This window comes from Eretmochelys imbricata, chromosome 3 (assembly GCF_965152235.1).
Source record: "Eretmochelys imbricata isolate rEreImb1 chromosome 3, rEreImb1.hap1, whole genome shotgun sequence".
Classification (NCBI taxonomy): domain Eukaryota; kingdom Metazoa; phylum Chordata; order Testudines; family Cheloniidae; genus Eretmochelys; species Eretmochelys imbricata.
Window position 1 is genome coordinate 101,356,844 of NC_135574.1, and position 12,422 is coordinate 101,369,265.

General features: G+C 47.0%; 1 protein-coding gene and 1 pseudogene across 1 annotated transcript; both read right to left on the bottom strand.

The window, feature by feature from the left end:
• Positions 1-282: 282 nt before the first annotated feature.
• Positions 283-1,354, bottom strand: LOC144262119 (trace amine-associated receptor 2 pseudogene; annotated as a pseudogene).
• A 9,884-nt stretch (positions 1,355-11,238) lies between these two features.
• LOC144262390 (trace amine-associated receptor 2-like) lies at positions 11,239-12,168 on the bottom strand. Its single transcript, XM_077812151.1, has one exon. It carries the CDS (start codon positions 12,166-12,168, stop codon positions 11,239-11,241), a length of 930 nt encoding a protein of 309 aa, XP_077668277.1.
• Positions 12,169-12,422: the final 254 nt, after the last annotated feature.

Sequence of the window (12,422 nt, forward strand, 5' to 3'; positions counted from 1 at the left end):
ACATAGAGTTTAACCACCCATTCCATATTAAGAAATTAAGTACTACCCTAGAAAAGGGGTATATGAAAAAAAGAATAAATTAAAATCATCACACAACGTAAGGTCTTTTTATAAAAAATAAAGAAAAAAGTGTTTGGTGAAAGTGTTCTGTATATTGCATCTTTCAGACCACGTATACTGAACAATGAGTATCTACAAAAAGAACAGGAGTACTTGTGGCACCTTAGAGACTAACAAATTTATTTGAGCATAATTCATAGAGGGTTTTTTGTTTGCTTTTTGCTATTGGCTTTTGTTTTCCATTTCAGATATTCTATTGTGGTTGATTTTTAGCAAAAAGATTAGTTGTACAAGAGTGTGGGTTGAATATTTTACCTCCTAGGATGTATTTCAATGCTTTCTGAAACCATGGATAAAAAAAAGCCATATATTAATGGATTGCAGGTAGAATTGAAGTAACCAAACCAGTTTAAAGCATCAAACAAAGCTAACATGGTAGTGAAATTTAAAAATAGGTCAATTAAGATTGTAAAGAAACATGGAAACCAGCATATTAGGAACACCCCCATAACTATACTCGAAGTCTTAGCAGCCTTTCTGGCCTTTTTCTTGGAAAGCTGATTTCTAATGTCATTGTTTGCATCAATCAGACATGTTGTTCACAACACGCGCATGCTTTTTGGATATTACAAATTTTTTTCCATATGTCCCTATTATGAAACAGCCAGGAGCAAACAAACCTACTGTGAACAAAACTGTTCCCCATGATTTGTTGAACACAATGGGACACAAACTGGAGCATGCTACTAAAATCTTATAGCCTTCTATTCCAGAAGCATATGCTTCTGAAAAAAACAATCCCAAAAGCAAAAGCAGCTGGCACTGTCCAACAAACTGCTAGCAATTGCCTTATCACAGGAAAACTTATTTTGCTAGAATAATGAAGTGGATAACAGATAGCATAAAAGCGATCAACAGCAATGGAACAAAGATGGAAGATGGAAACTAAACAGAGCATCAGATTAAAACTATAGTGGGCTTTGCAGAAGGTGATCCCACAATACCAGCAGTTCTTCACAGACATGATCATGCTGTGGGGCATAATGGTGAATCCCAAAAGAAAGTCTGTAATAGCCATGGACAGAATCAAGAAGTTGGTTGGAGAGTGAAGCTGTTTGAAATAGGAGATTGAAATGATTATGGTAAGATTTCCAAAGACGGTGATGAAGATGGCTCCAGTCATGAACAAATACATTGCACCTCGAACACCTGATGATCTGGACAGTTCAGGACAAGATCCATTTCCAAATTTGGAACAATCAATAAAGTTCTTCATTGTATTAGGAGAAACCATAAACTTTTAGTTAATATGGTAGGACAATAATATTTGTATGTGACTTGTAATGTTTGTAACAATATAGCTCATATATTAGAATAAAACATACAGTTAGCTGACAGTAACTATTTAATGAGCTCAGCTGATGTAAAACAATATGATAAAATTAAATAGATTAAATAGTAGGTATTCAGGGAGGGAACGGAAGAGCAGTGAATTAAATATTGTGTATTTTTCATCCCTATTTTATATGACTAGCTTTAATAAACTGATTAGTTTTTTATTATTTGTATTACAGTAGTGCTCTGAATCCCAAGCAAGACTAGGTCCCTATGTGCTGAGTGGTGTGCTAACATAAAGGTCACCAGATCTTCACTGACAATATTAGATTAAAATATATCTTGTAATTTATCAACCATTGGAAACATTCATGTTATAGGCTCTGTAATGGATGTAGTGGGCTAGTTGATTCTCTCCAGGCATTTTCTTCAAGCAGTCAGGCAGTCCTCCTCAAGAGTCCCAGGAGTCATTTCAAATTTTGATCCTGAATACAGAAATACAGTTTTATATTGAAAATATGACCAAGTTTTCTCAGTGCACTAAGGTTTTCCAGGGAAAACATATTCAGAAAATCAGGTGCATTTTGTCTGTCACAAAGTCTTCAGTTGTCCTCAGTACAGACATTTATAGCGATTAGAGTGAAATAAATCAGAAAACTAGGACAAAAGTTGGTTAGTTGTATCATCTAAAGGATAAGAAAATAAGAATTCCTAAGGTAGAAACAAGCTGATAACATTTTGTTGCATTGTTAGCTAACACTACCAACATTTAAGCATGTGGATAACTTTATCTATGTGAGTAGTCCCATCAAAGTCAGTGTGTCACTCACTATTCAAGTAGTACCATTTACACTGGGCGCGGTTGGATGTGCTTAGACGTCTGCCTTCTTGGCAACAATAAAATTGTTGCTAATCATTAGAAGCAGCATTTTGCACATAGGCTGAGGAACCTTTGTCTGGACAACAGCATATTAAAAGCTACTAATACAGCTTGTGGTTTTTATTCTCATTACATATTTTCAACTGTGAACTATGAAGCAAAATTATTTTAAAAGTTGCTTTTGGTCTTTGCTGGTCTATCCTGATGTTCCAAGACAACTTCATGAACTATTTTTATAAACACGGGTCAGAGGGCACTACAGGCCAGTCAGCCTCACCTCAGTCCCCGGAAAAATCATGGAGCAGGTCCTCAAGGAATCAATCCTGAAGCACTTACATGAGAGGAAAGTGATCAGGAACAGTCAGCATGGATTCACCAAGGGAAGGTCATGCCTGACTAATCTAATCGCCTTCTATGATGAGATTACTGGTTCTGTGGATGAAGGGAAAGCAGTGGATGTATTGTTTCTTGTTTCTTGACTTTAGCAAAGCTTTTGACACGGTCTCCCACAGTATTCTTGTCAGCAAGTTAAAGAAGTATGGGCTGGATGAATGCACTATAAGGCGGGTAGAAAGTTGGCTAGATTGTCGGGTTCAACGGGTAGTGATCAATGGGTCCATGTCTAGTTGGCAGCCGGTGTCAAGTGGAGTGCCCCAGGGGTCGGTCCTGAGGCCGGTTTTGTTCAATATCTTCATAAATGATCTGGAGGATGGTGTGGATTGCACTCTCAGCAAATTTGCAGATGATACTAAACTGGGAGGAGTGGTAGATACGCTGGAGGGCAGGGATAGGATACAGAGGGACCTAGACAAATTGGAGGATTGGGCCAAAAGAAATCTGATGAGGTTCAATAAGGATAAGTGCAGGGTCCTGCACTTAGGACGGAAGAACCCAATGCACAGCTACAGACTAGCGACCGAATGGCTAGGCAGCAGTTCTGTGGAAAAGGACCTAGGGGTGACAGTGGACGAGAAGCTGGATATGAGTCAGCAGTGTGCCCTTGTTGCCAAGAAGGCCAATGGCATTTTGGGATGTATAAGTAGGGGCATAGCGAGCAGATTGAGGGACGTGATCATTCCCCTCTATTCGACATTGGTGAGGCCTCATCTGGAGTACTGTGTCCAGTTTTGGGCCCCACACTACAAGAAGGATGTGGAAAAATTGGAGAGAGTCCAGCGAAGGGCAACAAAAATGATTAGGGGTCTGGAACATATGACTTATGAGGAGAGGCTGAGGGAACTGGGATTGTTTAGTCTACAGAAGAGAAGAATGAGGGGGGATTTGATAGCTGCTTTCAACTACCGGAGAGGTGGTTCCAGAGAGGATGGTTCTAGGCTATTCTCAGTGGTAGAAGAGGACAGGACAAGGAGTAATGGTCTCAAGTTGCAGTGGGAGAGGTTTAGGTTGGATATTAGGAAAAACTTCTTCACTAGGAGGGTGGTGAAACATTGGAATGCATTACCTAGGGAGGTGGTAGAATCTCCTTCCTTAGAAGTTTTTAAGGTCAGGCTTGACAAAGCCCTGGCTGGGATGATTTAATTGGGGATTGGTCCTGCTTTGAGCAGGGGGTTGGACTAGGTGACCTCCTGAGGTTCCTTCCAACCCTGATATTCTATGATTCTATGAAGAGGTTGGGAGAACTTCAGTCTGTTTATTTTTACATTTATATTTTCGTATCAGTTACTCTCCTCCCTGGGGGAACTTGACATCTGGGAAAGAACTGACTTTAATCTCATTTCCAACTGAATGAGGAAAGGACACTCAGTTTTAGCCTAGGCAATGCAGAGAAGGGGCATCATAAAGAAGCAGTAAAAGATATCAAGGATTTATTTTGGGTTCACAATTCACCTTGAATGCCCTCTGTTGGCAACCCTTGGTATGGCAGCAGACGCAGTGTAAGGATGAGCCAGATGCCCACACCGTTCATATTTTACCTTAATCTTTTTTCAATGCATGTTATTTCTGAATTGCAGACACTCAGGTCTGGGGAGAGCACACAAGGGGTAGATTCTGTTTTCTCCCATGTAACAGTGTCTCTAGGAGAAACTACTGACGTCATTCTGCATTCCTTGTTTGAAACTAGTGTTCTACATTAAAATAAGACCTAAAAGGAGAAGCTGATATCACTTTCATGCCTAATTCAACTTTTCATATAAAGCAGCATTTAGAGCCTGATCCTGTACCACTGAACTCAGTGGGATCCCTGTCATTAAATTCAATGAGAAAAGAAATAAACTCTTAGGCTCTGGTCCTGGAAGTGGCACCAAGGAGCCCCAGTAGAGCAGCATAAAAATCTATGGAGCTCAGCAGGGTTGGAGGTCTGCCAGCATATAAGATTATGATTTCAGTGGGTAGCTCACAGTCCTGTAATCTCTGTTGCAGTAGCTCTTCTTAAAAATAAAACACAAATATAGGCAATACAAGAGTCCAGTCATGCATTTCACACACACATCATTTTCCCTCCCCTTACGTGCCTATGTCCAGGGGAAGCCTTGATAGATCACAGGCTGGTTTTAAAACAACTTTCTTATTGTTCCCCTGCTTGTGCAAAGGGTAATATTGAACTTTAAGGGGAGATTTGCTCAGAGTGACTGCCTGGAATTACTAATGGGTACAACACGCTGTGCTTCTATAACTTTACAAACAGATCTCAAGAGATTTGCGAAAAAACCCGAGAACTACTTGGCCTTTAGTAAGTAAATGAAGGAAAATCTCTTGGGGCTACTAATCTGCTCTCCCCAGATCTCAACATTGGTTTCTGCTTCCTTTGCCACCTCCATTTTTCTCTTTTATCTTCAGCAATTAAATGGCTCCAATCTTTTGATTAGAGATGACTCTTAAGAAAATACCATCATTTTGAAGCCATGATTTCTGTTAACGTAATTACTCCCTTCTCTGGCTTTAAAATTATGGTGATTTTTCTATGAAAGGTAATTACTGTCTTCTGGTCAAAGTGCACAATAGATTTGTGGCAAAGGCAACTACTAAACAAGATTTGCTCCTAAACAAAAATACCACGATGTTTGAATTTTGGTGCATTTGTGGTTAGTCAGTCTAAATGCCTTTCTGATCATTTTGAATGGCAGGAAGGATTTATCATCTTTTCCTTTGCTTCCCACTGTACTGATAGTATGTTGTCACGTCCTGCTTCTCACTATCCTACAGAATATATCCAGAAACATTACCACTATGGAAATTAGACTCAGTAACAATTGTCCTTCATTCTTGTCCTATGTTCCAGGGTGTTGTATAAAAGTTAACAGCATGTTTCTGGTGTTAGAACAGAAGACAGGTTGACAGGATTGCCTCAGTACTAATTTATACTCTTAACACTGACTTTTTCTGCACTTTGGATAAATCACTTACCCTCTCTGCCTTAGGGCTTGTCTACACTTAAACATTCCAGCAGCACAACTGTAGCCCTTCAGTGAGGACACAACCTATGCCAACAGATGGAGTTCTCCATCGGCATAGGGAATCCATCTCCCTGAGAGGTGGTAGCTAAGTTGACAGGAGAATTCTCCCACCAACCTAATGCTGTCTACACCAGTTTAACTGCATCACTCAGGGATATGGATTTTTCACATCCCTGAGCCATGTAATTATACTGATCTAATTTCCTAATGTAGACCAGCCCTTAGTCTCCCCCTCGGTAAAACAGGCTGCCTTTAGCTCCCTGGGTCTCTGCCTGCAGCACTGCTCTGCCCAGGGTGCTTGCTGCCTTCAGCCTGCAAGACAGCCAGTCCTCCTCCCTCCTCAAGCTCCAGGGAGTGACGGAAGCTGCTCTGCAGCCCTTCTTATATGGGCCAGCCTGGCCCTGATGGGCTGCTCCACACAGCCTCTCTCCAATTGGCTCTCCCTAAGGCTCTATTAATCATAAGTAGGGATTTTGTTTTGGTAAGTCAGGTGATAGCTCTTTGTTACCAAGTCCACACCTGTATATCTGTTTCATGTAGAACTTAACATGAACTTTTCATCTTGGGCAAGCTTTGCTTAATCCATTCTTTTGTTGAAGGTGTTGCTCTGCTTCATCATTTTCTGGTTGCAAATGTTCATTTAGATTGATAATCCTTTGCAAATATATTGTGACAGGGTCGGGCCAGATGGCTACAGGAGAGTGATCCTATTGGGATCCAGGAAGTGGGTGGGCAGAAGCCCGCCCACTACTTTAAAGGACCTCCCACCAGCCTAAGGGGAGTATCCACAGGACCGGGATACCAAGCAAGTACGGGGGACAACTAAAGATAAAACAGCGACAGGAGTGAGGTGAGAGGGCTAAATGAGGGGAAACTGACAGGGACACTGAGCAGAGAACCCTGGACAGTGCCCACTGCTCCTCGAAGGTGTCAAGGGAGCCAGCGGACGCCTCCCAGAGGAACTCTGCCCGGATGCGTGAGCGGACGGATGATCAGAAATAGGACCCACAGTCACAGGAGACCCCATCAGCCAACTTCCTCTCCCTGGTCTTGTAGATGCCCATTTTGGCTAGGCTAGGAGGAGGTTGACAAGGAGGTCCAGTGACTTCGTGGGGCCATGGATAGGAAGTGCATAGATGAGCAGGTGAGAGGAAAAGTGCAACTAAAAACGTAAGAGGATGTTTAAGAGGAGCTGGAATAAGGGCTGCAACCTGGCACACTCCATGTAAATGTGTGCCAGGGTCTCCCTCATGCCGCAGAAGGGGCAGGTGTCTGGGACAGTGGTGAACTGCACCAAGTACACGCATGTGCTCACGGCTCTGTGAAGGAGCCGCCAGCTGGTGTCCCCAGCAGGCCTCAGGACCAGGGTGGAATACAGACTGGCCCATCGGAACTCCTCACCCTCCAGAGGTGGCAGGAGGTCCCACCACTTTGTGTTGGGGTGGGACATGAGGGTGAGGACATGAAGGGTGTGGAGCATGAGCGTGTATAGATGCTTCCTTGGTGTGGTCTGGAAGCAGACCGGCTGCAGATCATGCAGCTGGCTGGCAGAAAAGGGGTGGGATGGCCGGGTAGGTCCACAGAGCAGGGGCCCAATGAAAAGGTCTGGAGGGCCTGGGGTGGAGGGTGGGCGGGGTGTGCCCTCTCGCAGGACCCGGTTGAGGAAAACCCGAGCAGTGGGCAGTAAAGTGGCCTTCACCTCCTGAAGTACGCGCCAGGGAGTACGAGACCTGGAGAGCCCCATGTGCCGAGCGAACATCAGGGGATCCAGCCAGTCTCCCTTGTCATAGTCCAGAGGTCTCCAACTCTGGTGACGTCTGCCAGGATCAACCTCTGGTGCACCAAGGGGGACTTTGCCACCTGCACATGGAGCTGGGGGCTGTGTAGCAGGGGCTCTGTGAGGAGATCCGCCCCCTCAGTGGCTGCCATGGACCTGGTCACCGAGAGCAGTTTCCAGGTCTGGAGGAGGTCCTGGTAGAAAATTAGCAGCCCAGAGAGGTCTTGGTAAAGACCTCTCAGATGGAGAAAAAGGCGCTGCCGGTCATATCGGAGCCCTCGGAAGCAGCGCAGGAAGGCATGCGCCAGTACGCTCCACTCCAGACTACCTGCACCATAAAGGAGCCTCTGCAGGGACTGGAGGCAGAAGACATGGACCTGAGTGAGCAGGCACTTCAGGCCCTGCCCTCCCTCCTCCAAGGGCCGGTGGAGGACCCCTGAAGAGACCCAGTGCAGTCCTGGCCAGAAGAATTCCAGAACCAATGTCCGGAGGTTGGCCAAGAAGCCCAGGGTGTTGAGCCAGTGCCAAAGCATGGACAGGACTAGCTGATTGAGCACCAGTACCCTCCCTCGGAGGGAGAGGCACTGGCATAGTCTTGTCCATTTCTGGAGCAGCTCTGTCACCCTGCCCTCTAAACCTTGCCAGTTCTCCAGCAGAGACAGATGAGTGGCAGAAAGGTAAACGCCCAGATAGAGCAGCGGACCCAGGCTCCACCAGATGGCCTGAAGCACGGGTGGGAGGGATCTCGCCTGCCACCCAACCCCGACCATCAGGCCCAGTTGAGCTCTTGACCCAGTTGACTCGGGCAGAGGAGGCTGCCAAGTATATGGCCTGGCACGCCTCCACCCGCACCAAGTCGCCCGGGTCCTGGACCAAAAGGAGCACATCGTTGGCATACACGAACAGGACCAACCGCAGCTCTAGATCTCGCAGCACCAACCCCATCAGCCTCTGGCAGAGGAGACAGAGGAAGGGCTCAATCACCAGAGTGTACAGCTGGCCCAAGAGGGGGCACCCTGCTGTACTCCCCGCCCAAAGCTGACCGGCTCGGTCAGGGTTCAGTTAAGCCTGACCAGACACTCCACGGAGACGTACATCACCTGATGAAAGCCCACAAATTGGAGTCCGAAGCCAAATGCTCGCAGAGTGCCCAGGAGATTCCCACGGTCCACCCTGTCAAACGCCTTCTCCTGATCCAGGGACAGAAGGGCGAACAACAGACTATCACCTACATCCGAGCTCCAAGAGATCCCGGACCAAATACAGATTATCAAAGATTGTACTCCCCAGGATGGGTGTAGGTCTGGTCGGGATGGATCACGTCCACCAGCACGGACCCCAGCCACAGCGAGATGGCTTTCACTATGACTTTGTAGTCCATGCTGAGGAGAGAGACAGGATGCCAATTCCGAAGGTCACCGGGGTCCCTCTTCTTTAAAAGCAAGGCGAGCATGGCTCACGTGCATGACAAGGGGAGACCCTGTTCTCCAATGACTCGGCCCAGGTGGTGACAAGGTCCAGGCCGCAGACGTCCCAGAACACGTGGTAGAGCTCCATGGTCAGCCTGTCCATACCAGGAGATTTTTTGGTGGGAATGCGGCGGAGGGCTTCCCAGAACTCAGCCAGAGTGAGAGGCAGCTCTAGATGGTCTTGGTCACTCATGCTGACCATCGGGAGTCTGTCCCAGAGCACTCTGAAAGCATTAGGATCAGTCGGATCCGGGGAGAGAAGGCCTGCATACAAGGTCCTGGCCTTCCTGCACATCTCCTCCTGACCCATCAGGGGGTGCTGTCCTCTGCTAGAAGGCAGCTGATGTGCTTCTTGGCCCCCCTCCTTTTCTCCAGGGCATAAAAGAAGTGGAAGCCGTGATCCATCTTCCGAAGGAGGCGGATGCGGGATCGAACAAAGGCACCCTGGGGCCTGATGGTTTTCGAGAGCCTGAAGCTCCTCCCACTTCTCCCGGCACACTCCGCAGAGGGATGGATCCTCGGGGCTGGTGGCCAGACACCTCTCCAGCTCTAAGACCGCCCGTTCCAACTGCTTTGTTGCCTCATGCTTGGGTCCAAGCAGGAGCAGTGGAGGGCTGGGAAGGAGGAGGGGTGGCTCCAGGCGCTGGGCAGCCAGGGCTGCTGGCAGCCAGGCCCTTCTCCACCACCTCCTGGGCAGTGGCTTCCAATGCCAGCAAGAAGATGACCTTCCCATACATTTTGGAGGCTGCCATGATAGCCGTGGGCCCCACCACCCTCGCCAACGTCCGCAAGTGCTTCCTGGTCAAGGTGGGCAATGGGCCCCGGCCACCAGAGATGGTAGCAGAGGCAGTGGCCGGGAGAGATGACGTAGTGGCAGGCGGGAGAGCCACCTTCACCTGGGCGTACGCCTTGGAGGCTGGGAGAAGCCCCCCCCAGAGCTGGTGGAAGGAGCAGCGGGGAGGGAAGCCACAGCCGGTCGCAGGGCCGCGGCAGTGGGGGCAGCCTCTACCATGGAGGGGCCCTTACCCTTCTTTTTGCCCTGGCCTTTCCTGCCGGCTGGGGGGTCTTCCCCAGAATCGGAGGGGGCGAGGGACATGGTAGCAGTGGAGTTCACCCCATTGCCTGCCGCTGCTGGTGCCCCAGCAGGGCCGGTAGCAGATGGTTCAGCAGTGGCGGCTGAGGTGGGAGCCAGAGAGAGTGATGAGGGGCAGACGGAGGAGGAGCAGTGGGGTCTGCCTGAGGGGTCCCACCCACCTTGTACCCCACCATAATGAGCAGGGATGAAGGAGAAACACTGGAGAGGGGGTAGGGAAAGGGGGAAACAGGTCGACCACTCCTCCCCACTAGGCTGGAGGCAGGGGAGGAGGGCACCGGAAGTGGGGGTTGGGATGTGGATAAGGGCAGCCTATGAAGGCAAAGGCTGGAGGTGGGGGTTCAATCACCAACACAGGATGGGATTCCGGCTCCTCTAGCTGCATTAGGGGAGGAGGGGTTATAATAGCATTGTGGGGGTGCAGTGAGGCAGGGGTTCAAACTGAAACAGGGGAGGGGCACGCACATGGGAGGGGCATGGGCACACAGAGCAAAGGGCCAGTCAGGGCAGGGGGACCGCGTTGGGGGTGGGGGTGGGGGGAAATAACCAGGCTGGAGGTAGGACAGGGAAACCAAGGGGCCAGCTTCAGAGGCTGGGATGGGGCAAACAAAAACTGCAGTGAGAAAGGGCAGGGCAAGCAAACAAACTGAAGTGGCCGAGGGCTGGGGCAAAGGGGGGGGCAGTAAAAAGCTGCAAGGGTCAGGTGGGGCAGGTAGTAAGGGCAAAAGTGGGGGTCTGCCACAGGGGTAGGGGGGATGCAGTCCAAGACGGGGGGCACGTGCACCCACGTGTACTTGTGAAAAGTCAGTGATGAGGTTAGCTGAGTTAATGGCAGGTCTGAGCCACTAGCAAAAGTGACCAAACTGAGGGCTGCCGTGAATCTCCGAGGCGAGCAAATCCACCAATAAGCATAGGACCCACCAAGGCAGAGGAGGAACTTTGTCACAGTATATATATTACTGAATTATGAGAGACATGTACTGACATTTTCTACTGAGTGCTTACTTAAACATAATCATTCACTCTGTATTGCCACTGCATATTGTTGGGAGATAATCAGTGAAAACTATTAGATGATAGCATTCTGCAATAATAATTATGACAGATGAATAAGACATCTTTAATTTTACACTATAATATTCAACCAAACTATGCCCCCTTTTTTAACTGAAAATCACCACTGGATTTATTTGTTATAACCAGACACATTATTGATTTTCAGGAAACAGACTAGCTGTACAGAAGTGTGTCTGGAATATTTTACCTAATAAGTATCTCAGTGCTTTTCGAAACCATGGGTAGAAAAAACCATATATTAATGGATTACAGGTAGAGTTAAAATAGCCACACCACGTTAAGGCATCGAACAACGTTGCAGGAGTAGAGAAATTTAAAAATGGGTCAATTAAAATTGTGAAGAAACATGGAAACCAGCATATTAGGAACACCCCCATGACTATACTTAGTGTCTTAGCCGCCTTCCTGTCTTTATTCTCGGAAAGTTGATTTGACTTTTCACGATTTGCATTTTCAGGCATGCTGCTCATAACACGTGCATGCTTTTTGGATACTAAAAAAATTTTGACATAAATTCCTATCATAACACAGCCAGGAGTAAAGAAGCCAACTGTGAACAAAACTGTTCCCCATAATTTATTAAACATAACTGGACAAGAACTAGAGCATGTAACTAAAATCTGATAGCCCTCTATTCCAGAAGCATATGCTTCTGAGAAAACCACTCCGAAAGCAAAAGCAGCTGGTATCGACCAACAAACTGCTAGCATTCGCTTTATCACAGAGATGGTTATTTTGCTAGAATAATGCAGTGGGTAACAGATAGCATAAAAGCGATCAACAGCAATGGAACAAAGATGGAAGATAGAAGTTACACAGAGCATCAGATCAAAACTATAGTGGACTTTGCAGAAAGTGATCCCAAAGTACCAGCAGTTCTCCACAGATCTGACCATGCTGTAGGGCATAATGGTGAATCCCAGAAGAAAGTCTGTAATAGCCATGGACAGAATCAAGAAGTTGGTTGGAGAGTGAAGCTGTTTGAAATAGGAGATTGAAATGATTATGGCTAGATTCCCGAAGATGGTGATGAAGATGGCTCCAGTCATGGACAAATACATTGCACCTCGAACGCCTGATGATCTGAACATTTCAGGACAAGATCCATTTCCAAATTCAGAGCAATCAATCAGGTCCTTGGAGATATTAGGAAAAGCCATAATCCTTTATCAGATATTTTCTTATTAAGATAGACAATATTTTTACGTGCAGTTTTAATGTTCAGGCATTTCCAATGGACTACAGCTCCTAACATAGAATACAATATAAAGTTAATTGGAAGTAACCAGTAAACACTGTTTAAAGTTATCAGGTG

What these genes read in the sequence shown, in the direction of transcription:
- LOC144262390 (XM_077812151.1), bottom strand. Translation starts at nt 12,168, where the DNA reads ATGTATTTGTCCATGACTGGAGCCATCTTCATCACCATCTTCGGGAAT.